The following is a 25,739-nucleotide window of genomic DNA, read 5'->3' as shown; positions in this document are numbered from 1 at the left end:
GAATCTGAAGAGAGAGAGAGGGAGACGAAGAGCACCTTTACTCGACTGGACGTTTTCCAATTAGGCTGTGGCTCACCAGGAGATCAGTGCTGGGGTAATCCCCATGCTGGATGTGTTTCCAGTATACACAGGCCTAACTATGTGATGGAGAGCCAGCCTGAAGAGACTTAAGGCTGAGAAATGAGAGTGTCATTGTGAGTGATAGAGTGTGAAATAAAAAAAGGGGGAGATGAGACGAAACAAGGCGTGAGATAAAGTGTATTTGTAAGAAGAGAATGAAGGCAAGAGGAGAGGGAGAGGTGGGTTTAGTGCACTGGTATGTGACGTCAGCGGCTCGTTGGATTGAGGTCCTGTGTCCTGCTGATTTTAATCCTGGCTGATTAGGTAACAGAGAGCAAGCGCCTGTGCAAACCCTCTGGGGGAAGAGAGAGAGGAAGTCAAGCATTTAGACAGAAGGAGGTTGTTAAAGCAGGGAAATTTTGCGCCTGGAGAGAAGAGAAAGGGGAACACTTCCCCCTCTACCCTCCCCCTCATTCATCCTAGCTTTCCACTCCAGACCTCTGCGTGTGTGTGTGTGTGTGTGTGTCTATGGACAACGGATCGACGATGCCCACGAACGGAATTAACAAAGCCTTGAAGCTGCAGTTTGGCCTCATCAACCACGAGAGCCGTTACCTAACGGCCGAGGCCTTCGGCTTCAAGGTGAACGCCTCAGCCTCCAGCATGAAGAAGAAGCAGATCTGGACTCTGGAGCAAGAGGACCAGGACACCCAGGTAGTGTTCCTTCGCAGCCACCTGGGCCGTTACCTGGCCTCCGACAAGGATGGTAAGGTGAGCTGCGGGGCAGAGCAGCCCGACTCGCCTGGCTGCCGCTTCCTGATCGTGGCCCAGTCGGACGGCCGCTGGGCGCTGCAGTCGGAGACATACCTGCGCTTCTTCGGAGGCTCGGCTGACTACCTGTCCTGCTTCGCCCAGGCCATCGGGGAGCCCGAGCTGTGGGCCGTCCACCTGGCCCTCCATCCGCAATCTAGCCTGCTCAGCGTGGCGCGCAAACGCTACGCCCACCTGTTTGCCCGGGAAGGAGAGATCTCGGTGGACAGCAACATCCCCTGGGGCTCGGACTCCCTGGTCACCCTGGTATACCTGGAAGGAAAGTACTTCCTGAAGACGTGCGATAGCCGCTTCCTCAGCAACGACGGGAAGCTGGTCAAAGAGAACACTCCCACCACCAGCTTCACCCTGGAGCTCAAGTCAGGCAAGCTGGCCTTCAAGGACTGCGATGGGAAGTACCTGACACCCATGGGCCCGACCGGCACGCTGCGCTCAGGCCGGTGCTCCAAGCCTGGCAAGGATGAGCTGTTTGATCTAGAGGAGAGCCACCCACAAGTCATTTTCCAGGCAGCCAACAAAAGATTTGTCTCCGTCAAACAAGGTAATTATCCAGCCAATGTATATATTTATTGCTATAATGCACATTATTTAAGTGTTTTTGTATAGTCTCTACTGAGATGAAAAATTTGAACTAATTTGATGTTTGGACAATATTTGGGGTTGGAAATGTCTTGGGTGATACATTCAATATCCTCTCTGAAGGTGCACATCTAGAGAATAATGTCAGCAGAACCCCATTAGGCTCACAGTAGGGTTCCCAGGAGATTGCTATCAAATTGACCTGCTACTTACCTTGGAATCCACCCAGAACAGAGGAAACTAATGTTCTAAACGGCCTTCTATCTTCCATTTAGACGGCAAATGGACTAACCAGGGAGGTTCTGCCTGCTCTATTTTGAGAAAGGAACGGGATGGAGAAAATAGAGTAGGTAGGCCAGCTGTGAACCCATTGGGAAAAAAACAAGTGACATTCTCAGGGAGCTTTAGAATTGCTGAACTTCTGAAAGTATTTTATTTTCTGTTCAACGCTTTTAATTGTTAAAAACCTGACATTACATTAAACACACTGCTCTGAGAAGAGTAGAGTACAAATCCATGTTGTTCAGAAAATAATAAGTCTCATTGTACTGTGCTCAGCACGATCAACCTCCAGTGTAATTGACCTGCAAATCCACACTTCATGTGTTGTAGTTGACGTCAAGAAATTCAAAGTAGGAAAATGTTCATGTTTGCATAATTTCCCTGTAGAGGTTGGTTGGTTCTATCACAAGCAAATGGCAGTCCAATAGAATCACCATTAGTTAGCTCAGTGCTGAAGCTCACTTTGTCTTTAGTTACACTCCTTAGCAATTAGATGAAAAGTTCATGCTGTTGAAAGACTCCTTACATCTCAACAATTAGAATCAGAAAATGTGTCTCGGCGCGACAGGATGATGGCATGGCCTTGGGTGCTGCTCTACTCCAGTGAGACGGCTGAGGAGAGGACGGTTCATAGTAATGGCTGGAATGGAGTCAATGGAATGGTATCAACCATATAGAAACCATTCCAGACATTATTAGGAGCTGTCCTCCCCTCATCAGCCTCCTCTGCTCTACACCCTTAGTGAAGCCTGTGGGTCTGTCTGTCAGTAGCAGGCAGTATATTGAATTCTAATCACAGGTAGGCTCAGTTCAGTCATATTTGTCAATTTCAGAAACCATTCACTCAAGTGAGCATTGAGACATATCTCAAAATACATTAAGCATGCAGTGTAGCAGCCCACTAGGAATGTTAGCCCACATAGGGGAAGGTTCTCTACTCAACGAGAATCAGAAATAAAGTAATCAATTAGGGGATCCAAAAAGATTGTCAGAGACTCTCTCCTGGAAATGTTCAGAAAGAACATTGTGAAAGCATGTGACAAGTATCAAGTTCGGTACAACTGAAGGGCAGCCATGCTTGTCTCCTCGCTCTGCACGGTGCATATGGTCAGTCAGCCATTGGGCGCCATTACGCGTGTCATCCGGGTCGTCATGGTAATGGGCTTTGTCATTTCCACTGTGTGTCCCAGAAGAGATTAGGCAGAGTGCAGGCTGATGACTCCAGCGAGGCAGAGGGGTCCTGCTGGTGCTATCAACTAATTCCCATCAATGGGCATTTCAGGACCACAACCATTCTATTATCAAGCTGAAACTGCCTGATGCTTTATCTGTGGATTGAGAGTGAGGAGAGTGAGTGGTTGTAATTGTAATGGGGGCTGAGGTTGTTTGATTGTGGCAGGTAGAGGAAGTCATCTATTAGTCTGGACAGGCAGTGAGAGAGCAGTTAAAATAGGAGAACTAGTCAGACTGATCAGTTACCCACACCCATCATTAGCTCTCGGCAGAGGCTTTCCCTGAGAGAGGAATGAAGGTGGAGAGATCTCCTCTGCTGACAGTGACATACCTAGAGCCAGGCCAGCAGGCAAGGAGGACAGGTTAGAAAGAGACCGAAGGGACTTTGGCTGTTTCTGGTCACAGGTTTGGATGAAGTTCCAAACAAAGACTTGTAGGGTGACACTCAGTGAGGGTGTCACCCTGCCACAGCTACATTCACAATGACATAACCTACAAATACCAAAATGATTTTTATATAGGTTTTATTCAGGTTTTCTCCCAAATTTACTAGGGAGATGCATTCTTCCCTCCCTACCCTGCACAGGCCTCCCCTGGCATGCTATTTCTTACAATTTGGTAAAAATATAGAGGTAAATGTGATTTTACATTGTACGAGTTCAGGATGATTTTACAGATCAACAAAATAAATATGAAATAGAGCAGCAGTCTAAGGCATTGGCCCAGCGTCATCCAGGTTTGGCTGTGGTAGGCCGTCATTGTAAATAATAATTTGTTCTTAACTGACTTGTCTAGTTAAATTAAGGTTAAATAAAAATAAAAAATGTTTTTTTTTTTAAATACTGTATGTAGGCTACTGGCTCAAATATTGATCAGGCATGAAATAGTATATTTGTTCGCAAAAAATTTGCACTCAATATTATTCCCAGTTCATTCTACTCTTCCTTTGGTTAAAATGTTCAACAAGTGGCTTTTCAAAATGTCCAATATGGCAACCCAACCCATAATGTTGTGCTTGGTCTCTCTGAAGAGGAGTGTTTTTGCCTGTGGTGTGTTCACTAGGAAACAGATTGAAGCAAACGGGACGAAACTGGTAGAGACTAACCTGAATTTATCCACTAAGAAACTCTCATTTTTGTTTTGCTACAATGTGCACTAATGAATACACCACTGGTGTCTCCTCTCCCCCAACATTTGTTTTAGGAACGAGGCAGGCACCAGAAAGCTGCTTAGTGGGCCCTGTGGTGCAGATTTGCATTGCACCACCGAGGGAATTACAGCAGGCGAATGAGCAGGATGGGTGGAGGGGTGTGTGTATGGGATTAGGGTGGTAACAGGCTTAAGAGAAAGGTTGAGGGATATTTCTGTGGTATCTAATTTGAACTCCAGCAGACACAATCTGCTATTTACAGTGCATTCGGAAAGTATTCAGGCCCCTTGACTTTTTCCACATTTTGTTACGTTACAACCTTATTCTAAAAATTTTTTTTTTACTCATCAATCTACACACAATACCCCATCAAGACAAAGCAAAAACAGATTTGTTGAAATATTAGCAAATTTGTAAAAATACATTTCTAAAAATAAAAACACATTTACATAAGTATTCAGACCCTTTACTCAGTACTTTGTTGTAGCACCTTTAGCAGCGATTACAGCCTCAATTCTTCTTGGGTACAAGCTTGGCACACCTGTATTTGGCGAGTTTGTCCCATTCTTCTCTCCAGATCCTCTTAAGCTCAGTCACGTTGGATGGGGATCGTCGCTGCACAGCTATTTTCAGGTCTCTTCAGAGATGTTCGATCGGGTTCAAGTCCCGGCTCAGGCTGGGCCATTCAAGGACATTCCCTATGGGATGTGTATGGGAAAACCCTTAATGTCAGTCAGTCCCTACGGGATGTGCATAGGACATCCCTTAATGTTTAATTAGTAAAAATACTTTTTTTTAAACTTAATGTCAGTCCCTAGGACAACCCTTAATGTCAGTCCCTAGGACAATCTTTAATGTCAGTCCCTACGGGATGTGTGTAGGACAACCCTTAATGTCAGTCCCTACGGGATGTGTGTAGGACAACCCTTAATGTCAGTCCCTATGGGATGTGTGTAGGACAATCTTTAATGTCAGTCCCTACGGGATGTGTGTAGGACAATCTTTAATGTCAGTCCCTATGGGATGTGTGTAGGACAATCTTTAATGTCAGTCCCTACGGGATGTATGGGATGTGTCCCTAGGACAACCCTTAATGTCAGTCCCTACGGGATGTGTGTAGGACAACCCTTAATGTCAGTCCCTACGGGATGTGTGTAGGACAACCCTTAATGTCAGTCCCTATGGGATGTGTGTAGGACAATCTTTAATGTCAGTCTCTACGGGATGTGTGTAGGACAACCCTTAATGTCAGTCCCTACGGGATGTGTGTAGGACAATCTTTAATGTCAGTCCCTATGGGATGTGTGTAGGACAATCTTTAATGTCAGTCCCTACAGGATGTGTGTAGGACAATCTTTAATGTCAGTCCCTACGGGATGTGTGTAGGACAATCTTTAATGTCAGTCCCTATGGGATGTGTGTAGGACAATCTTTAATGTCAGTCCCTACGGGATGTGTGTAGGACAACCTTTAATGTCAGTCCCTATGGGATGTGTGTAGGACAATCTTTAATGTCAGTCCCTATGGGATGTGTGTAGGACAATTTTTAATGTCAGTCCCTATGGGATGTGTGTAGGACAATTTTTAATGTCAGTCCCTATGGGATGTGTGTAGGACAATCTTTAATGTCAGTCCCTATGGGATGTGTGTAGGACAATCTTTAATGTCAGTCCCTATGGGATGTGTGTAGGACAATCTTTAATGTCAGTCCCTATGGGATGTGTGTAGGACAATTTTTAATGTCAGTCCCTATGGGATGTGTGTAGGACAATCTTTAATGTCAGTCCCTATGGGATGTGTGTAGGACAATTTTTAATGTCAGTCCCTACGGGATGTGTGTAGGACAATCTTTAATGTCAGTCCCTATGGGATGTGTGTAGGACAATTTTTAATGTCAGTCCCTACGGGATGTGTGTAGGACAATCTTTAATGTCAGTCCCTACGGGATGTGTGTAGGACAACCCTTAATGTCAGTGTGTAGGGTATCTCATGCATCTCATTTTACGGCAAATAGTCTCCCCCCTCCTAGATTTGATGATGTAATTTAACACTAGACTTTGATTGAATACTGCTCTAAAGTGAAGGGTTCAGTTTGTAATGTTGCAACATTTAGAAAATGACTATATTTTATACTTTGAAAGCTCAGCTATATATAGCCTTCATTAAAGATGCACTCTCAAACTTCTGTATCATTTCAGCCAGTAGTTTTAAAAGTGGTGCTCACGAGCCAAAAGTGGGCCCCGATTTTGTGTACTACGTCATCTTACGTCATACTTATTTTCCACCATAATTTGCAAATTAATTAATTACAAATCCTACAATGTGATTTTCTGGATTTTTTTCTTCTCATTTTGTCTGTCATAGTTGAAGAGTACCTATGATGAAAATTACAGGCCTCTCATATTTTTAAGTGGGAGAACTGGCACAATTTGTGGCTGACTAAATACTTTTTGCCCCACTGTATGTACATTGTGAAAATCGTATGATATGTTACGATTTTATTGTGCTTACAATCCTGGAGTGCATCTTTAATGATGTCATTGGTGCTTACTTGTTATCTATTGTGAATGCTGTGCTTTTCAAACATATTTGTATCCTCAGTCAATATCTATGCCTTTTGGATGATGGGCCATTCCCAACAGTTATTTGGTCGCATCAGGTTTCTCCAAATACATTTCCAGTCCTTCATTTGAGTATTTCTAGAACTGTTGCAATAGCTGTGCTTCCCTGCAGTACCACATCGGGGAGATATTTTTATTGCACAGTGATATTGCACCACTATGAGTGGAGTGAGGGGTCAGTGGTGAAAAGCAAGAGCTGGATTCAGTATTTATTTTCTATCAAATACTTTGGGCTGCGCTTGATTAAGCTTAAGCAAAAGTACAAACCCTGCCCATCTGGCACTCAAGGCAGACTCAATCAAACACTCAAAGCATTTAAAAGCTTTCAAACAGAAATGATTAGAACCCAGGTCTGGAAACATCTGAAGGAACTGTGGGGACACTGGCAAACACCTGGAAACATCTGAAGGAACTGCGGGGACACTGGCAAACACCTGGAAACATCTGAAGGAACTGCGGGGACACTGGCAAACACCTGGAAACATCTGAAGGAACTGCAGGGATACTGGCAAACACCTGGAAACATCTGAAGGAACTGCGGGGACACTGGCAAACACCTGGAAACATCTGAAGGAACTGCAGGGATACTGGCAAACACCTGGAAACATCTGAAGGAACTGTGGGGACACTGGCAAACACCTGGAAACATCTGAAGGAACTGTGGGGACACTGGCAAACACCTGGAAACATCTGAAGGAACTGCGGGGATACTGGCAAACACCTGGAAACATCTGAAGGAACTGCGGGGACACTGGCAAACACCTGGAAACATCTGAAGGAACTGTGGGGACACTGGCAAACACCTGGAAACATCTGAAGGAACTGCAGGGACACTGGCAAACACCTTGAAACATCTGAAGGAACTGCGGGGACACTGGCAAACACCTGGAAACATCTGAAGGAACTGCGGGGACACTGGCAAACACCTGGAAACATCTGAAGGAACTGCGGAGACACTGGCAAACACCTGGAAACATCTGAAGGAACTGCGGGGACACTGGCAAACACCTGGAAACATCTGAAGGAACTGCGGGGACACTGGCAAACACCTGGAAACATCTGAAGGAACTGCGGGGACAGTGGCAAACACCTGGAAACATCTGAAGGAACTGCGGGGACACTGGCAAACACACACATACAGAGCCTTCAGAAAGTATTCACTCCCCTTGACTTTTTCCACATGTTGTTGTGTTACCGGCGGAATTTAAGATGGATTATATTGAGATTATTTTGTCAGTGGCCTACACACAATACCCCATAATATCAAAGTGGAATTATGTTTTTTGAAATGTTTACAAATGAATTTAAAATTAAACACTGAAATGTCTTGAGTCAATAAGTATTCAACCCCTTTGTTATGCATGCCTAAATAAGTTCAGGAGTAAAAATGTGCTGAACAAGTCACATGAGTTGCATGGAATCACTCTGTGTGCAATAATAATGTTTAACATGATTTTTAAATGACTGTGTCATTTCTGTACCCCATACATACAATTATCTGTCAGGTCCCTCAGTCGAGCATTGCATTTCAAACATAGATTAAACCACAAAGACCAGGGAGGTTTTCCAATGCCTCACAAAGAAGGGCACCTATTGGTAGATTAGTAAAAATATAAAAAAGTAGACATTGAATATCCCTTTGAGCATGGTGAAGTTATTAATTACACTTTGGATGGTGTATCAATACACCCAGTCACTACAAAGATACAGGTGTCCTTCCTAACTCAGTTGCCAGAGAGGAAGGAAACCGCTCAGGAATTTCACTATGAGGTTAATTGTGATGTTAAAACAGTTACAGAGTTTAATGGCTGTGATTAGAGAAAAGTGCAGATGGATCAACAACATTGTTTCTCCACAATACTAACCTTTTTGACATCATGTTTGCAACAAGGCACTAAAGCACTAAAGTTATACTGCCAAGAAAATATGGCAATACATTTTTTGCCTGAGTACAAAAGTGTTTTATTTGGGGCAAATCCAATACAACACATTAACGAGTATCACTCTCCATATTTTGAAGCATAGTGGTGGCTGCATCATGTTATGGGTATGCTTGTAATTGTTAAGAACTGGGGAGTTTTTCATCATAAAAACAAACGGAATGGAGGTAAGCACAGGCAAAATCCTAGAGGAAAACTTGCCTTAGAGTGCTTTCTACCAGACACTAGGAGATTAATTTACCTTTCAGCAGGACAATACCACAAAACACAAGGCCAAATCTACACTGGAGATGCTTACCAAGAAGACAGTGAATGTTCCTGAGTGGCCGAGTTACAGTTTTGACATAAATCTACCAAAAAATCTATGACAAGACCTGAAAGGGGTTGTCTAGCAATGACCAACAACCAATTTGACAGAGCTTGAAGAATTTTGAAAAGATTAATGCTACTGGTGATTCTCTGATCCACCTCTACGCAGACAACACCATTCTGTATACATCTGCCCCTTCTTTGGACACTGTGTTAACAAATCTTCAAACGAGCTTCAACGTCATACAACACTCCTTCCGTGGCCTCCAACTGCTTTTAAATGCTAGTAAAACTAAGTGCACGCTCTTCAACCGATCGCTGCCCGCACCCTCCTGCCCAACTAGCATCACTACTCTGGACGGTTCTGACTTACAATATGTGGACAACTACAAATACCTAGGTGTCTGGTTAGATTGTAAACTGTCCTTCCAGACTCACATTAAGCATCTCCAATCCCAAATTAAATCTAGAATTGGCTTCCTATTTCGCAAACAAAGCCTCCTTCACTCATTCCGCCAAACATACTCTCGTAAAACTGACTATCCTACCAATCCTTGACTTCAGCAATGTCGTTTACAAAATAGACCCCAACACTCTACTCAGCAAACTGGATGTAGTCTATCACAGTGCCATCCATTTTATCACCAAAGCCCCATACACTATCCACCACTGCGACCTCTATGCTCTCGTTGGCTGGCCCTCACTACATATCCACCGCCAAACCCACTGGCTCCAGGTCATCTATAAGTCTTTGCTAGGTAAAGCCCTGCCTTATCTCAGCTCACTGGTCACCATAGCATCACCCACCCGTAGCACGCGCTCCAGCGGGTATATTTCACTGGTCAACCCCAAAGCCAACACTTCCTTTGGCCGCCTTTCCTTCCAGTTCTCTGCTGCCAATGACTGGAGCAAATTGCAAAAATCTCTGAAGCTGGAGTCTTACATCTCCCTCTCTAACTTTAAGCATCAGCTGTCAGATTAGCTTACCGATCACTATACCTGTACACAGCCAGTCTGTAAGTAGCACAACCGACTACCTCATCCCCATATTATTACTTACCCTCTTTTGCACCTCAGTATCTCTACTTGCACATCATCATCTGCACATACAGTACATCATTCCAGTATTAATATTAAATTGTAATATTTTCGCCTCTATGGCCTATTTATTATCTACCTCCCTACTCTTCTACATTTGCACACACTGTACATAGATCTTTAAATGTTTCTTTTCTTTTGTGTTATTGACTGTACATTTGTTTATGTGTAACTCTGTGCTGTTGTTTTTGTCGTACTGCTTTGCTTTATCTTGGCCAGGTTGCAGTTGTAAATGAGAAATTGTTCTCAACTGGCCTACCTAGTTAAATCAAATAAATAAATATAAAATGGTGCACAATCCAGGTGTGGAAAGCACTTAGAGACTTATCCAGAAAGCCTCACAGCTGTAATCGCTGCCAAACATGCTTCTACAAAGAATTGACTCAGGGATGTGAATACTTATGTAAATTAGATAATTCTGTATTTCATTTTCAATACATTTGAAAAAATGTCAAATACATGTTTTCACTTAGTCATTATGGTGTATTGTGTGTAGATGGGTGAGAAAATGTTTCATGCATTTCAAATTCAGGCTGTAACATAACAAATGGTGGAATATGTTGAGGGGTGAGGATCATTTCTGAAGGCGCTGTACATAGGCCTACAGTACATGTGTTACCCAACATGTCATCGTGGCACCCAGAACCTAATCCCGCATGTGCACTGCTTCGTCTGTCACAACACAACCAGACATGTTAGTTTAATTATGTTTTTAATCACAATGTAAGTGTCACAACTTGCGGTCACCTCGGGACACGTGTAATCTGCTGTGTGAGATAAACTGTCAGGATAAGACAGGACGTGCAAATGACAGGCTCATCCGAGCAGCGGGATACCTCGGGGCAAGGCGGTGCCAAGGTCAACTCTCACACCACCTCTCCTATGGTCGTGTTCATTAGAGCATGCAATGCAATGTTTCATTCAGTTTTATCCCGTTTAGTGCCTAATGAACACCACCCTGGTCCTCGCACATCCAGGGACATCCTCTTTGGGCGTTCAAACCTCAGGGAGATCCCAAATCAGGAGGAAATGCATGCTGTGTATAGAGGCCAGGAGTTTTTCCTGTCCACATTACCTAATTAGAAGATAACTCCTGGTCCTAGTTTTAGGCTTTATCTATGGCCCAGGGTTTTAGACTATATCTATGGCCCAGAGTTTTAGGCTATATATATGGCCCTGAGTTTTAGGCTTTATCTATGGCCCAGAGTTTTAGGCTATATCTATGGGCCAGGGTTTTAGGCTCTATCTATGGCCAGGGTTTTAGGCTATATCTATGGCCCAGGGTTTTAGGCTATATCTATGGCCAGGGTTTTAGGCTATATCTATGGCCAGGGTTTTAGGCTATATCTATGGCCCAGGGTTTTAGGCTTTATCTATGGCCCAGAGTTTTAGGCTATATCTATGTGCCAGGGTTTTAGGCTTTATCTATGGCCAGGGTTTTAGGCTATATCTATGGCCAGGGTTTTAGGCTATATCTATGGCCAGGGTTTTAGGCTATATCTTTGGCCCAGGGCTTTTAGGCTATATCTATGGCCCAGGGTTTTAGGCTATATCTATGGCCCAGAGTTTTAGGCTATATCTATGGCCCAGAGTTTTAGGCTATATCTATGGCCCAGAGTTTTAGGCTATATCTATGGGCCAGAGTTGTAGGCTATATCTATGGCCCAGAGTTTTAGGCTATATCTATGGCCCAGAGTTTTAGGCTATATCTATGGCCCAGAGTTTTAGGCTATACATAGAAACCAGAGTTTTTCCTGGCCAGGTCACGTAGTCAGGAAAAACTCCTGCCCCTTTCATGCACCAGACCAATAACACACTATACAGCTGAACCCAAAACCAATAACACACTATACAGCTGAACCCAAAACCAATAACACACTATACAGCTGAACCCAAAACCAATAACACATTATACAGCTGAACCCAAAACCAATAACACACTATACAGCTGAACCCAAAACCAATAACACACTATACAGCTGAACCCAAAACCAATAACACACTATACAGCTGAACCCAAAACCTGTAGAATATTATACAGCTGAACTCTATAGTGATCCAGCCTGGTCTCAGAGCAAAACGTATTATACAGTGCATTCGGAAATTATTGATAGCCCTTTACTTTTTCCACATTTTATTACGTTACAACCTTATTACAACCAGTGGGGCTTCCGAGTGGCGCAGCTGTCTAAGACACTGCATCTCAGTGCTAGAGGCGTCACTACAGACTCTGGTTTGATTCCAGGCTGTATCACAACCAGCCATAATTGGGAGTCCCATAGGGCGGCGCACAATTGGCCCAACATCGTCCGGGTTAGAGTTTGGCCCGGGGTAGGTCGTCATTGTAAATAAGAATTTGTTCTTAACTGAGTTGCCTACTTAAATAAAGGTTAAATAAAACATTTAAAAAACATTTCTAAAATGGATTAAATTAAAAAATGTCCTCATCAATCTACACACAATAACCCATAATGGCAAGTGGTTTTTAGAAATTTTAGCAAATGTATGAAACAACAATATTTGACACCTTATTTACTTAAGTATTCAGAGCCTTTGCTGTGAGCCTCAATATTGAGCTCAGGTGCATCCTGTTACCATTCATCACCCGTGAGATGTTTCTACAACTTGATTGGAGTCCACCTGTGATAAATTCAACTGATTTGACATGCTTTGGAAAGGCACACACCTGTCTATATAAGGTTCCACAGTTGACAGTGCATGTCAGAGCAAAAACCAAGCCATGAGGTCGAAGGAATTGTCTGTAGAGCTCCAAGACAGGATTGTGCCGAGGCACAAATCTGGGGAAGGGTACCAAAAAATGTCTGCAGCATTTGATGGTCCCCAAGAACACAGTGGCCTCGATCATTCTTAAATGGAAGGTGTTTGGAACCACAAAGACTCTTCCTAGAGCTGGCCCGCCTGGCCAACCTGAACAATCAGAGGAGAAGGGCCTCGGGCATTGAGGTGACCAGGAACCTGATGGTCACTCTGACAGAACTCCAGAGTTCCTCTGTGGAGATGGGAGAACCTTCCAGAAGGACAACCATCTTTGCAGCACTCCACCAATCAGGCCTTTATGGTAGAGTGGCCAGTCGGTATTCACTCCTCAGTGAAAGGCACATGACAGCATGCTTGGAGTTTGCCAAAAGGCACCTGAAGGACTCAGACGATGAGAAACAAGATTTTCTGGTCTGATGAAATCAAGATTGAACTCTTTGGCCTGAATACCAAGCGTCATGTCTGGAGGAAACCTTGCACAATCCCTAAAGTGAAGCATGGTGGTGGTAGCATCATGCTGTGGGGATGTTTTTCAGTGGCAGGGACTGGGAAACTATTCAGGGTTGAGGGAAAGATAAACGGTGCAATGTACAGAAAGATCCTTGATGAAAACCTGCTCCATAGTGCTCAGGATGTCAGACTGGGGTGAAGGTTCACCTTGCAACAGGACCACAACCCTAAGCACACAGCCAAGACAACGCAGGCGTGGTGTCGGGACAAGTCTCTGAATGTCTTTGAGTGGCCCAGCCAGAGCCCGGACTTGAACTCAATCGAACATCTCTGGAGACCTGAAAATAGCTGTGTGATGCCTCAAATCAATCCTGACAGAGCTTGAGAGGATCTACAAAGAAGTATGGGACAAACTCCCAAAATACAGGTGTGCCAAGCTTGTAGCATCATACCCAAGAAGACTCAAGGCTGTAATCTCTGCCAAAGGTTATTCAACAAAGTACTGAGTAAAGGGTCTGAATACTTATGCAAATGTCATATTTCTGTATTTTTTTGTTATAAATTTGCAAAAATGTCTGAAACCTGTTTTTGCTTTGTCATTAGGGGTATTGTATGTAGATTGATTAGAGAAAAACATATTTAATCAATTTTAGAAGAAGGCTGTAATGTAACAAAAATGTTTGAAAAAGTCTGGGGATCTGAATACTTCCTGAATGCACTGTATTTGACTAAAATCTGTGCCACTCCATTTAGTATGATATGTTGTTTTACGTTAGGTTACATTACATTGGCCCATGTAAATCCGATACACTCATATTAGTATGATATGATACGTTTGGGATGACAGTAGGTCACTTAGGCAAAAACGAAAGGAGGGTGATTGGTTGGGGTGGATGGGTGGGCATATTACACCAACATCTAGCAACCCAAATGTTGTGTGTTTGAATCTCATCATAGACAACTTTAGTATTTTAGCTAATTAGCAACTTTGCAACTACTTACACCATTTTAGCTACTTTGAAACTACTTAGCATGTTAGCTAACCCTGACCTTAACCCTATGACCCAACTCCTAACCCTAACCCTGACCTTAAGCCTATGACCCAACTCCTAACCCTGACCTTAACCCTATGAACCAACTCCTAACCCTAACCTTAACCCTATGAACCAACTCCTAACCCTGACCTTAACCCTATAACCCAACTCCTAACCCTGACCTTAACCCTATAACCCAACTCCTAACCCTGACCTTAACCCTATAACCCAACTCCTAACCTTAACCCTATAACCCAACTCCTAACCCTAACCTTAACCCTATGACCCAACTTCTAACCCTGACCTTAACCCTATAACCCAACTCCCAACCCTGACCTTAACCTTATAACCCAACTCCTAACCCTGACCTTAACCCTATAACCCAACTCCTAACTCTGACCTTAACCCTATAACCCAACTCCTAACCTTAACCCTATGACCCAACTCCTAACCCTGACCTTAACCCTATAACCCAACTCCTAACCCTGACCTTAACCCTACAACCCAACTCCTAACCCTGACCTTAACCCTATAACCCAACTCATAACCTTAACCCTATGACCCAACTCCTAACCCTGACCTTAACCCTATGACCCAACTCCTAACCCTAACCCCTAACGTACTACAGTACAGCATTTGAAGATAATATATCATACTGTGCTAAACTGGTTAAAGCGATCAAGACGTAGGATACTATACGTCCTACAATTCGTATTATGTTATATTGTATGGCTGCTGTTACATTGTAGGCCAACGTAAAGTAACCTATCATTCTAAATAGCGGCACGGATTTTGGTCAAATTTAATACGTTTTCCTCTGAGACAAGGTTGCAGCGGCGTTGCCTCGGTAATTCACATTCAGATTGTTGGTGCAATGTGTTTATGTCCTCATCATTTTTTATTTAGGTACTGTGTGTGTTTTGTGAGCTCACAGTCCTGCAGTAGCGGTGGTTGCATACTGTAATATCCCCCCTGCTCACAACATGAGGGTATACTTGCAGAGTTACACACCGAGAAGACCAGGACTATTATACTGTTTAACATGACACGTTGGCAACGTTCTGTCCTGACAGTCCTGCACTATAAAGGAGCAGAGTGCATTTATGAGTGGAAGTGATTAAAAGAGGTGGGCTTGTATCAAGGGAAGAAATGTGGATGATTGGAAGGAGATCATATTTGGGGTTGGATGATACAGAAGTGCCAGAGATTTAAAAAACAAATACATTAAAATCACAAAATGAAAAAGGATCATAAATCTGTTGACTTTGTGTGTGAACCTACCCTGTTTTTCTCTGATACTTTATATCCAGTCTAGGTCGGTGGAGCTCGGTGCCCTACTCCTTTAAAAAGAGAGAGATATACTCCAGAATAGTCAGCTTTCAGAGAAGCTCTATAAGGAAGAACGCATCATCCTAAATGAATAGGATGTCTAAAGCTTTGGCCTATAAGACATGATCCAGCGTATCTAACCTGAACCACACAGCCCATTTAGACAAGGCCCGGGATATAAGAATAGCACTGTCTTCTGACCAGGTTTTGTGCTGTGAGTCCCTGAGCTGTGTAACACTAGAGAAGAAGAGACGAGAGACAGACAGTTCTTTAATGAGCTGTCACATCACTGCTGTGTCCATGGTTCTCCTGCAAATCACCTTTGAGTGTAAATGGCTTGTGAGAAGAGCTTGTAATCATCGTCATTGTAATGCCCTTCGACTCCGAGCCATGGCATTCATATCTCAACTGTCTTTTTCTCTTTTATTTCCCTTTTGTTGTTGTCTCTGTATAATGGATAAATACAGTTTTGTTGTCTCTGTGTAATGGATCAATAAAGTTTCATTTGTTGTCTCTGTATAATGGAGCAATGAAGTTTGTTGTGTTGTATCATTATAGGTGTGAGCATCTCAGCCAACCAGGATGTGGAGACAGACATGGAGACCTTCCAGATGGAGATTGATAAGGAGAGCAAGAAGTGCATGTTTAGGACCAACGGCGGTAACTACTGGACACTGGTCTCCCACGGAGGGATCCAGTCCACAGCCACGGAGGTGTAAGTAGATCTATTTTACACTCACTAGTTTGTCATGAGAATGCACACCATAGAGTTGGCTACAGACGGCTTCCCAATTCATTCTTTTGGACATTCTTGCTAACATGCTAACATTATCTGTTGGACATTCTTGCTAACATGCTAACATTATCTGTTGGACATTCTTGCTAACATGCTAACATTTTCTGTTGGACATTCTTGCTAACATGCTAAAATTATCTGTTGGACATTCTTGCTAACATGCTAACATTATCTGTTGGACATTCAGATGTTGTTTTGTCAGAACAAGCACACCTGATTGAACTTGTCAACGAATAAACCAAATGAATTTAATCTTAGTGTTCTTGTTCTGGAATAGAACAAATATGTGGCACAGTTTTAGGGTGCATGAAGAATGGACAGGGAAACACCTCTACTAAACAGATCTACAACCAGAGGATATGAACAGTTTTATGTAACGTCGCTTCTGAGGGCATACATCAAAACACTTAGGTTTAAACAATTATACTAGATTTAAACAACCTTCCATGAAATTATTTTCAACTTAACCCCCCCTCTTTTCCTTCTTCTCTTTCATCCCCTTATCCGGACAACCACAGGGAGGCCAACACAATGTTTGACATTGAATGGCTCGGTCGCAGTGTAGCACTGAAGGCAAGCAATGGGAAGTACGTGTGCACCAAAAAGAATGGGCAGCTTTCAGCCGTCAGCGATTCTGTAGGTAAGTGCTTCGAGATCCAAATCTCTGATGTGATTCAGGTAGCATAGAGATCACGTTGAATGTGTCACATGGAATGTGCTCAACACGACTGAGGGACGAATGAGCACGTGTCATGTGAAAAGAGAATTGGCATGTGATCAGAGGATGAAAGAGAAGAAGAATAGAAGATCAATGGTGATCAAAGGACAGGGAAGGACCAGACATCAGCCCGGGAATTTCTCTCACTGGCCCATTTATTTCCTTTAGGGCCCCATTACAAAAAAGGACTTAGGAAAATTGCAATTGGCTTAGAACAGGCGGCATGGCTGGCCCTTGGATGTACACAGAGAGCTAATTTTAATAATATGCATGTCAAACTCTCGCCCCGCTGAAAGTGGAGGAAAGATTGACTTCATCACTACTTTTATTGATGAGAGGTATTGACATGTTGAATGCACTGAGCTGTCTGTCTAAACTACTGGCACACAGCTCAGACACCCAAAGCATACCCTACATGACATGCCACAAGAGGTCTCTTCACAGTCCCCAAGTCCAGAACAGACTATGGGAGGCACACAGTACTACATAGAGTCATGACTACATGGAACTCTATTCCACATAAAGTAACTGACACAAGCAGTAAAATTAGATTTATAAAACAGATGAAAAAACACCTTATGGAACAGCGAGGACCGTGAAGCAACACAAACATTGACACAGACACATGCACACACACACCCACACACACACACACACATACACACACATACACATACACATGGATTTAGTACTGTAGATATGTGGTAGTGGTGGAGTAGGAGCCTGAGGGCACCCAGTGTGTTGTGAAATCTGTGAATGTATTATAATGTTATAAAACTGTATAAACCGCCTTAATTTTGTTGGACCCCAGGAAGAGGAGCTGCTGCTTTGGCAACAGCTAATGGGGATCCATAATACAAATAGATAATATAAATAGAAAATACTAGCTCAAAAAATATAATTCTGACAGGTCCACAGGGCTAAAATCCAGAGTCCCATCTGGCATTTGGCCTTACTGCCCTATGTCCTTACTGGCCTATGTCTCTACTGCCCTAGGTCTCTACTGCCCCATGTCTCTACTGCCCCATGTCTCTACTGCCCTATGTCTCTACTGCCCTATGTCTCTACTGCCCTATGTCCTTACTGCCCTATGTCTCTACTGCCCTATGTCCTTATGTCTCTACTGCCCTATGTCTCTACTGCCCTATGTCTCTACTGCCCTATGTCCTTACTGCCCTATGTCTGCCCTATGTCCTTACTGCCCTATGTCTCTACTGCCCTATGTCCTTACTGCCCTATGTCTCTACTGCCCTATGGGCTTACTGCCCTATGTCTCTACTGCCCTATGGCCTTACTGCCCTATGTCCTTACTGCCCTATGGCCTTACTGCCCTATGTCTCTACTGCCCCATGTCTCTACTGCCCTATGTCTCTACTGCCCTATGTCCTTACTGCCCTATGTCCTTACTGCCCTATGGCCTTACTGCCCTATGTCTCTACTGCCCTATGGCCTTACTGCCCTATGACCTTACTGCCCTATGGACTTACTGCCCTATGGACTTACTGCCCTATGTCTCTACAGCCCCATGTCTCTACCGCCTGTCGTGGCAATTTCCTGCATTACCAAATGATGAGAGAGCAAACCACACACCAGTCAGAGTTATTTAAACTTCATCATTAATTATATGAGCTTCACCATAGCCCTGTGACTCTCAGATCAATTCAGTGTCTATAAATTAATTCTGAGAGTACTTACAAAAGAATACTTCATCTTTTATAGCCAAGATACACCCCTCTCAACTCACAATGACGAACCATAGATCTTAGGAACTTCACAAAGGGTCTTTTACTTGAAAGAGAAGTATTCCATAGCCAGATAGCATGAGTTATAAATTATTGTTCAATTTGGTCTCTTAGACGAGGTTCTACTTCTTGTTCTTGGTACTTCATATTACCAAAACATTACCTCATCCAATTGCATATATCAATTGTCAATTCTAGATACCCCCATCTCAAATACAACCCCTCCTGGACAAGCTCACGGAGGAGAGTGAGCCTCTAGGTCATATACTAGGTCAAGAGAAGGGCAACATCAGGGGGGACATAAAATGGTTCCAGACACTCAATGGGAAAAGGAGGGAGTGACTGGAGTACAGACATAGTGGAGCCCTTCACATGGTTTCACAGATATATTCATTATGAAGACAATGTTCAAACCTGACTTCTCCCTTTCTGATATTCTGCCTATAACCAGACATGTAAAAGACAAGCCTGACCTCTCCCCTCGCTGGGCCCCAAGTGATTTTCCCTAGAGAAGAGAGAGGAAAATGCAACTGCCAACAGTATAGTCCAAAAGAAGACATCCTAATGACAAGTATCTCACATAAGCATATTATGAAAGTAAATAAAACATCTTATTTATCAATGTTACCTAACTAATTCTGATTCAGCTACGACACGCCCCATGTCTCTACCTCCCCATGTCTCTACAATGTAGGGTAAGTCTCTACCACCTCATGTCCCTACTGCCTATGATCTACTGCCCTATGTCTCTACAATTCCCATGTCTCTACTGCCCTATGTCTCTACTGCCCTATGTCTCTACCACCCCATGTCTCTACTGTGTCTCTACTGCCCTATGTCCCTACTGCCCTATGTCTCTACTGCCCCATGTCTCTACTGCCTGTATGTCTCTACTGCCCTATGTCTCTACTGCCCCATGTCTCTACTGCCCTATGTCTCTGACTGCCCTATGTCTCTACTGCCCCATGTCTCTACCACCCCATGTCTCTACTGCCTTATGTCTCTACTGCCCCATGTCTCTACTGCCCTATGTCTCTACTGCCCTATGTCTCTACTGCCCCATGTCTCTACTGCCCTATGTCTCTACTGCCCTATGTCTCTACTGCCCCATGTCTCTACCGCCCCATGTCTCTACCGCCCCATGTCTCTACCCCCCATGTCCCACCCCCATGTCTCTACCGCCCCATGTCTCTACCACCCCATGTCCCACCCGCCCCATGTCTCTACCGCCCCATGTCTCTACCGCCCCATGTCCCCCCCATGTCCCACCCGCCCCATGTCTCTACCGTCCCATGTCCCACATGTCCCACCCGCCCCATGTCTCTACCCCCCATGTCCCACCCGCCCCATGTCTCTACCGCCCTATGTCTCTACCCCCTATGTCCCACCTGCCCTACCCCTTTATGTCACTACCCCCCTATGTCTGCCCTATAGCCCTATTTTCCACCCGCCCTATGTCCCACCTGTCCTATGGCTCTACCGCCCTACAGCCCTACCCATTTGTCTCTACCCCCCATGTCCGCCCTACCGCCCTATGTCCCTACCACCCTACAGCCCTACCCCTTTGTCTCTACCCCCCATGTCCGCCCTACCGCCCTATGTCCTTACCGCCCTATGTCCCTATCATGTCCCTACCATGTCCCTACCGCCCTATGTCCCTGCTGTACTATGGACATTCCGTTTCTGTCAAAAGGACATGTGTCAGGGGAGTTGGGATATGCAAAAACCTAGTTTCCCACTGGGCAAAACACGGCTGAATCAACGTTGTTTCCACGTCATTTCAACAACTACAAAACCAAGGTGATGACGTTGAATCAGCATGGGAAACTGATTGGATTTGCAAAAAGTCCTCAACGTAAATGTATTTTGTCAGTTTTTTAAAAACTTTTAAACTGAATTCAATGTCATGGTGACATTTTTTGTTGATTTCAAGTTGAATTCACATTAGTCAACCTAATGTAATCAAAAATAGAAGTTGAACTGATGTCTGTGACCAGTGGGTTCCAATTCACATATGCGTATTACAGTTTTTTTCGATTGCTAAACGACAGTGGACACAACTGGAGTCACATGTGCAAAACTCTAACTACAGTCTGCACAGCAGCAGTTCATGTGGACCGAACTCTAGTTCGTTTTTCATTGCTTGAACACAGTTTTCAAAACTCTACACACTTATCCCATGACTTTAACCACAACCTGCACAACACTGTGGATTTACAGCACTTTGTTCAAATGCTAACACACTGCTGTCAAAACTGTGAACCACACATTCAAAACATTTAGATTTCAGCCTTGTGCCTTTCAAACACTGCCGATTGCAATTTCAGCTGAAAGGCTAAGCAGGTGTCTTGTTTTAGACTTGTTAGTGAACACACACACATATTACAGTATATTAGGTAGAGCTCAGAAAGACTCATTTTGGAAATGGAACAAGGAAGATGGGTTCGTGGAGGGAGAAGGGTGGCAGGGAGAGGGCGGATTTGGAGGAAGACAAAGAAGACAAAGAGCTGTTATTTCAGATGAAATAAGGGCTACACTTATTATTATTGTTAACCATTTCTCATTGATGTTGAGGGTGCAACCCAATAAAGATTACAGTGGCATCTGTATGCGAATTTTCCATCATGCAAACAGGTGAGAGTTACATCCTTACAGTAAATGAAAACATTACAGGAATCTATTTTGTATTGCAATTATAGAATATTTACACAGATATATATTACAGTAAGTTTGACTGTAAAATATATTTTTACAACAGGACCCAAAGGCTGCCCCCAACAGGGGGAAGAGGAAAAATATTTTCAGATGCGCAGGAAAATGCTATTGTTGACATGGTTGTTGTCAACAATGCAATAAAACTGTGGGAGATTCAAGATTGAGTGCTGGCTGATAATGATGTATTTGAAAATGTTAATTCTATCAGCATTATTCCTAAAGAAACACCAAGTTACAATGAAACAGTTATACACTGTACCGTTTGAGAGAAACAGTGATTACGGGTAAAAGAGCAAAGATACTAATATGTCCAGGTAAGACATCTGATTACGTACACAGCTATACAAAATATTTACAGTAAAAAAAAACACTAGCATTTCTACAGTAAAACTGTGCACTTACTGTTTTTCAGAGAGTAATGGAGGTGGAAGCACTGGAAAGACCACATTCATTTGTATTTATCGATGAAGCTGGATTTAACCTTGCCAAAACACGGCGCAGAGGAAGGAATGTTATAGGTCAAAGGGCCACTGTGGATGATGGTTTGCTTCTCAACACACCACTCATTGGCCCATACAACACAGAAAGGCTTATAGCTTTCCTAGAACAGCTCTATGCTCAGCTAGTGCCAGCAGAACAGGGGCCAGTAAGAAACCCCCAAGTTTTTGTCATAGTTTGCGATAACGTTGCTTTTCACCACTCTGCAGCTGTCACAGATTGGTTTGCAGCACATCACAGATTTATGGTTTTGTACCTGCCTGCATATTCACCCTTCCTCAACCCAATAGAGGAGTTTTTCATGCCTGGAGGTGGAAAGTGTTTGGTCACCACCCACATGACCAAATGTCTCTTTTGGAAGCCATGCTTGCCGGATGTGAGGACACGAGTCCAGAGGACTGCCAGGGATGGATAAGGCACTCCAGAAGGTTCTTCTCCAGGTGCATGGCAAGAGAAAACATTAGATGTGATGTTGAAGAAAACCTGTGGCCTGATGCTAGAAGCAGGATTAGCCCCTCAATTATTTGTTTGAATTACAGTATGTACTTTTAATTTACCTTTTTTTCTCATTACTGTAATTCCGTAAATTACTACAGACTATTGAAGCAAACTGCTAATTTTCATTTACCTTAAAGAATTGTTATGTTCTAAAAATTTTAATAAATCATGTGAAAGAATGTCACTCTTTTCTTTGAAGAAAATATTACTTTGTATGAAGTCACTGAAATTGTTCAAACTGTAAAGATGAAAAGTTTGTATTTTCTGTATTGGTGTTTGATGCTAGTGTTTTTACTCTCAGTGTGTTCTGAACAGTGTGTGTATCTCAGTGAGGGTTATGCATAGTGTTTGGCTGCAACATGTTTTGAGCCATGTGTTAAGAGTTGTGTTGCTTGGAATGAGTTTTGCCGGTGATGTGAACTGTTTAGCTCAGGTGACTGTTGGTAGTGCAGACTGTAGTTAGAGTTTTGCACATGTGACTCCAGTTGTGCCCACTGTCATTTAGCAATCGAAAAAAACTGTAACACACTCTTAGATGTGAGAAATAGGACAAATATAAGCACCCACCAAATTATTATTAATTTTTCATTATTATTTATTGTTATTATTGTTATTATTGTCATTATTTTATTATTATTATTATTATTTTATTATTATTGTTATTATTTTATTGTCATTATTATTATTGTTATTATTTTATTGCCATGATTATTATTGTCATTATTTATTATTATTATTATTATTATTTTATTATTGTTATTATTTTATTGTCATTATTATTATTGTTATTATTTTATTGTCATTATTATTATTGCTATTATTTTATTGCCATGATTATTATTGTCATTATTTATTATTATTATTATTATTGTTATTATTTTATTGTCATTATTATTATTGTTATTATTTTATTATTATTATTGTTATTATTGTTGTTGTCATTATTGTTATTGTACCTTCCTGTCGTTGTGTTGCAGGTGATGATGAGCTCTTCCTGATGAAGCTCATTAATCGGCCCATGTTGATCCTGCGAGGGGAGAACGGTTTCGTGTGTCATCACAAGAGCTCCAACACGCTGGATGCCAACCGATCCGTCTATGACATCTTCTTACTGCTTTTCAGCGATGGCGCCTACCACATAAAAAGTCAGTGTGTGTGTGTGTGGGTGTGTGGGTGGGTGTGTGTTTGTGTGTGTGTGTGTGTGTGTGTGGGTGGGTGTGTGTTTGTGTGTTTGTGTGTGTGTGTGTGTGCTTGCATGGATGCATGTGTGTGCATGTCTTCATGTACCATGTATGTGTAAATGTTCTATCTGCATGTGTTCTACTGTCTTAGAGTCAAATGTGGCATAGTTCTATCAGTATTACTACAAAGTACACCAAACCAAGTATGTCACTCTTTATCTCTAACTAACAATAACGTTGTCCATCTCCACTCAGGCGTAGGTGGAAAGTTCTGGTACGTCTCCAGCAGCGGCCTGGTGTGCTCAGACGGAGACAAGCCTGAGGACTTCTTCCTGGAGTTCCTGGAGCACGGGCGGGTGGGCATCAAGGGCAAGAACGGCAAGTACCTGCGCGGGGACAGCGGCACACTGAAGGGCGACGCTGCTACCGTGGACCCCTCCTGTCTCTGGGAGTACTAACCTGGCGCGACCTCCTGACGACCCCTGAAGCCCGTGGAGGGGTGGAGGGAGAAGGAGAGAGGGAGGACCTGGTTCCCACCTGGGATCACAGCTCAACCAACAACGATACATTACACAGACTGACTGGGGAACATTTTCACTACTCTCTTTTCTACTTTAGCGGCAAAGGAGAGGCCGTTCCCACTTCTTTGTTTTGTTTTGGCAAAAAGTGAAAATGTGTAGAAAGTTTCTTTGTGTTTATTTTATTATATTTGATTTGTTTTCCAAATAAAAGCATTGGTTACCTAAATATAGTTTTTTTCCAAGTGACATTGCCAACATCAACAACAGCGAATACTTAATAAAATCTGCTAATTTTGGTCACTCACACAGCCTATAAAAAAACATCAGATTCTGTATAGCGGTCCTTAAATTATTATCTGGATGCCTGAATAAAGGCAGCTTTTCACATCAATGTGTCTTTGTTGTGATGTTTACTGTTGTCTTTAACAACAGTGTATCAGTACAATGATTATCCAACACTGCTCCCAAACATACTCACTGCTTCCAAAGAGGACACGAATCAGCTTCCAAAATGCCAAATTAATGGTGTAGAATACCAGACCAGAGTAGGCCAAATGGCCCTGTTTGAGTTGTCCAAATGGCCCTGTTTGAGTAGCCCAAATGGCCCTGTTTGAGTAGCCAAGAGTAGCCGAAATGGCCCTATTTGAGCAGTCAAGAGTAGCCGAAATGGCCCTGTTTGAGTAGCCCAGAGTAGCCCAAATGGCCCTGTTTGAGCAGCCCAAATGGCCCTGTTTGAGTAGCCCAAATGCCCATTTTTGAATATCCCAAATGGCCCTGTTTGAGTAGCCAGAGTAGCCCAAATGGCCCTGTTTGAGTAGCCCAAATGGCCCTGTTTGAGTAGCCAGAGTAGCCCAAATGGCCCTGTTTGAGTAGCCAAGAGTAGCCGAAATGGCCCTATTTGAGTAGTCAAGAGTAGCCCAAATGGCCCTGTTTGAGTAGCCCAGAGTAGCCTAAATGGCCCTGTTTGAGTAGCCCAAATGGCCCTGTTTAAGTAGCCCAGAGTAGCCCAAATGACCCTGTTTGAGTAGCCCAAATGGCCCTGTTTGAGTAGCCCAGAGTAGCCCAAATGGCCCTGTTTGAGTAGCCCAGAGTAGCCCAAATGACCCTGTTTGAGTAGCCCAGAGTAGCCCAAATGGCCCTGTTTGCGTAGCCCAGAGTAGCCCAAATGACCCTGTTTGAGTAGCCCAAATGGCCCTGTTTAAGTAGCCCAGAGTAGCCCAAATGACCCTGTTTGAGTAGCCCAAATGACCCTGTTTAAGTAGCCCAGAGTAGCCCAAATGGCCCTGTTTGAGTAGCCCAGAGTAGCCCAAATGACCCTGTTTGAGTAGCCCAGAGTAGCCCAAATGACCTTGTTTGAGTAGCCCAAATGACCCTGT

At 43.3% G+C, this 25,739-nt stretch overlaps 1 protein-coding gene across 1 annotated transcript; it reads left to right on the top strand.

The window, feature by feature from the left end:
* Window positions 1-376: 376 nt before the first annotated feature.
* Window positions 377-24,754, top strand: LOC112238332 (fascin-2-like). The gene is made up of 5 exons (XM_024406910.2): window positions 377-1,432; window positions 16,253-16,409; window positions 17,009-17,130; window positions 23,639-23,806; window positions 24,098-24,754. The coding sequence occupies exons 1-5, from the start codon at window positions 589-591 to the stop codon at window positions 24,298-24,300; spliced, it is 1,494 nt and encodes a 497-aa protein (XP_024262678.1). The 5' UTR covers window positions 377-588; the 3' UTR covers window positions 24,301-24,754.
* Window positions 24,755-25,739: the final 985 nt, after the last annotated feature.

This window comes from Oncorhynchus tshawytscha, unplaced genomic scaffold (assembly GCF_018296145.1).
Source record: "Oncorhynchus tshawytscha isolate Ot180627B unplaced genomic scaffold, Otsh_v2.0 Un_contig_19620_pilon_pilon, whole genome shotgun sequence".
Lineage (NCBI taxonomy): Eukaryota > Metazoa > Chordata > Actinopteri > Salmoniformes > Salmonidae > Oncorhynchus > Oncorhynchus tshawytscha.
This window is presented reverse-complemented; position numbering and strand designations above follow the sequence as displayed.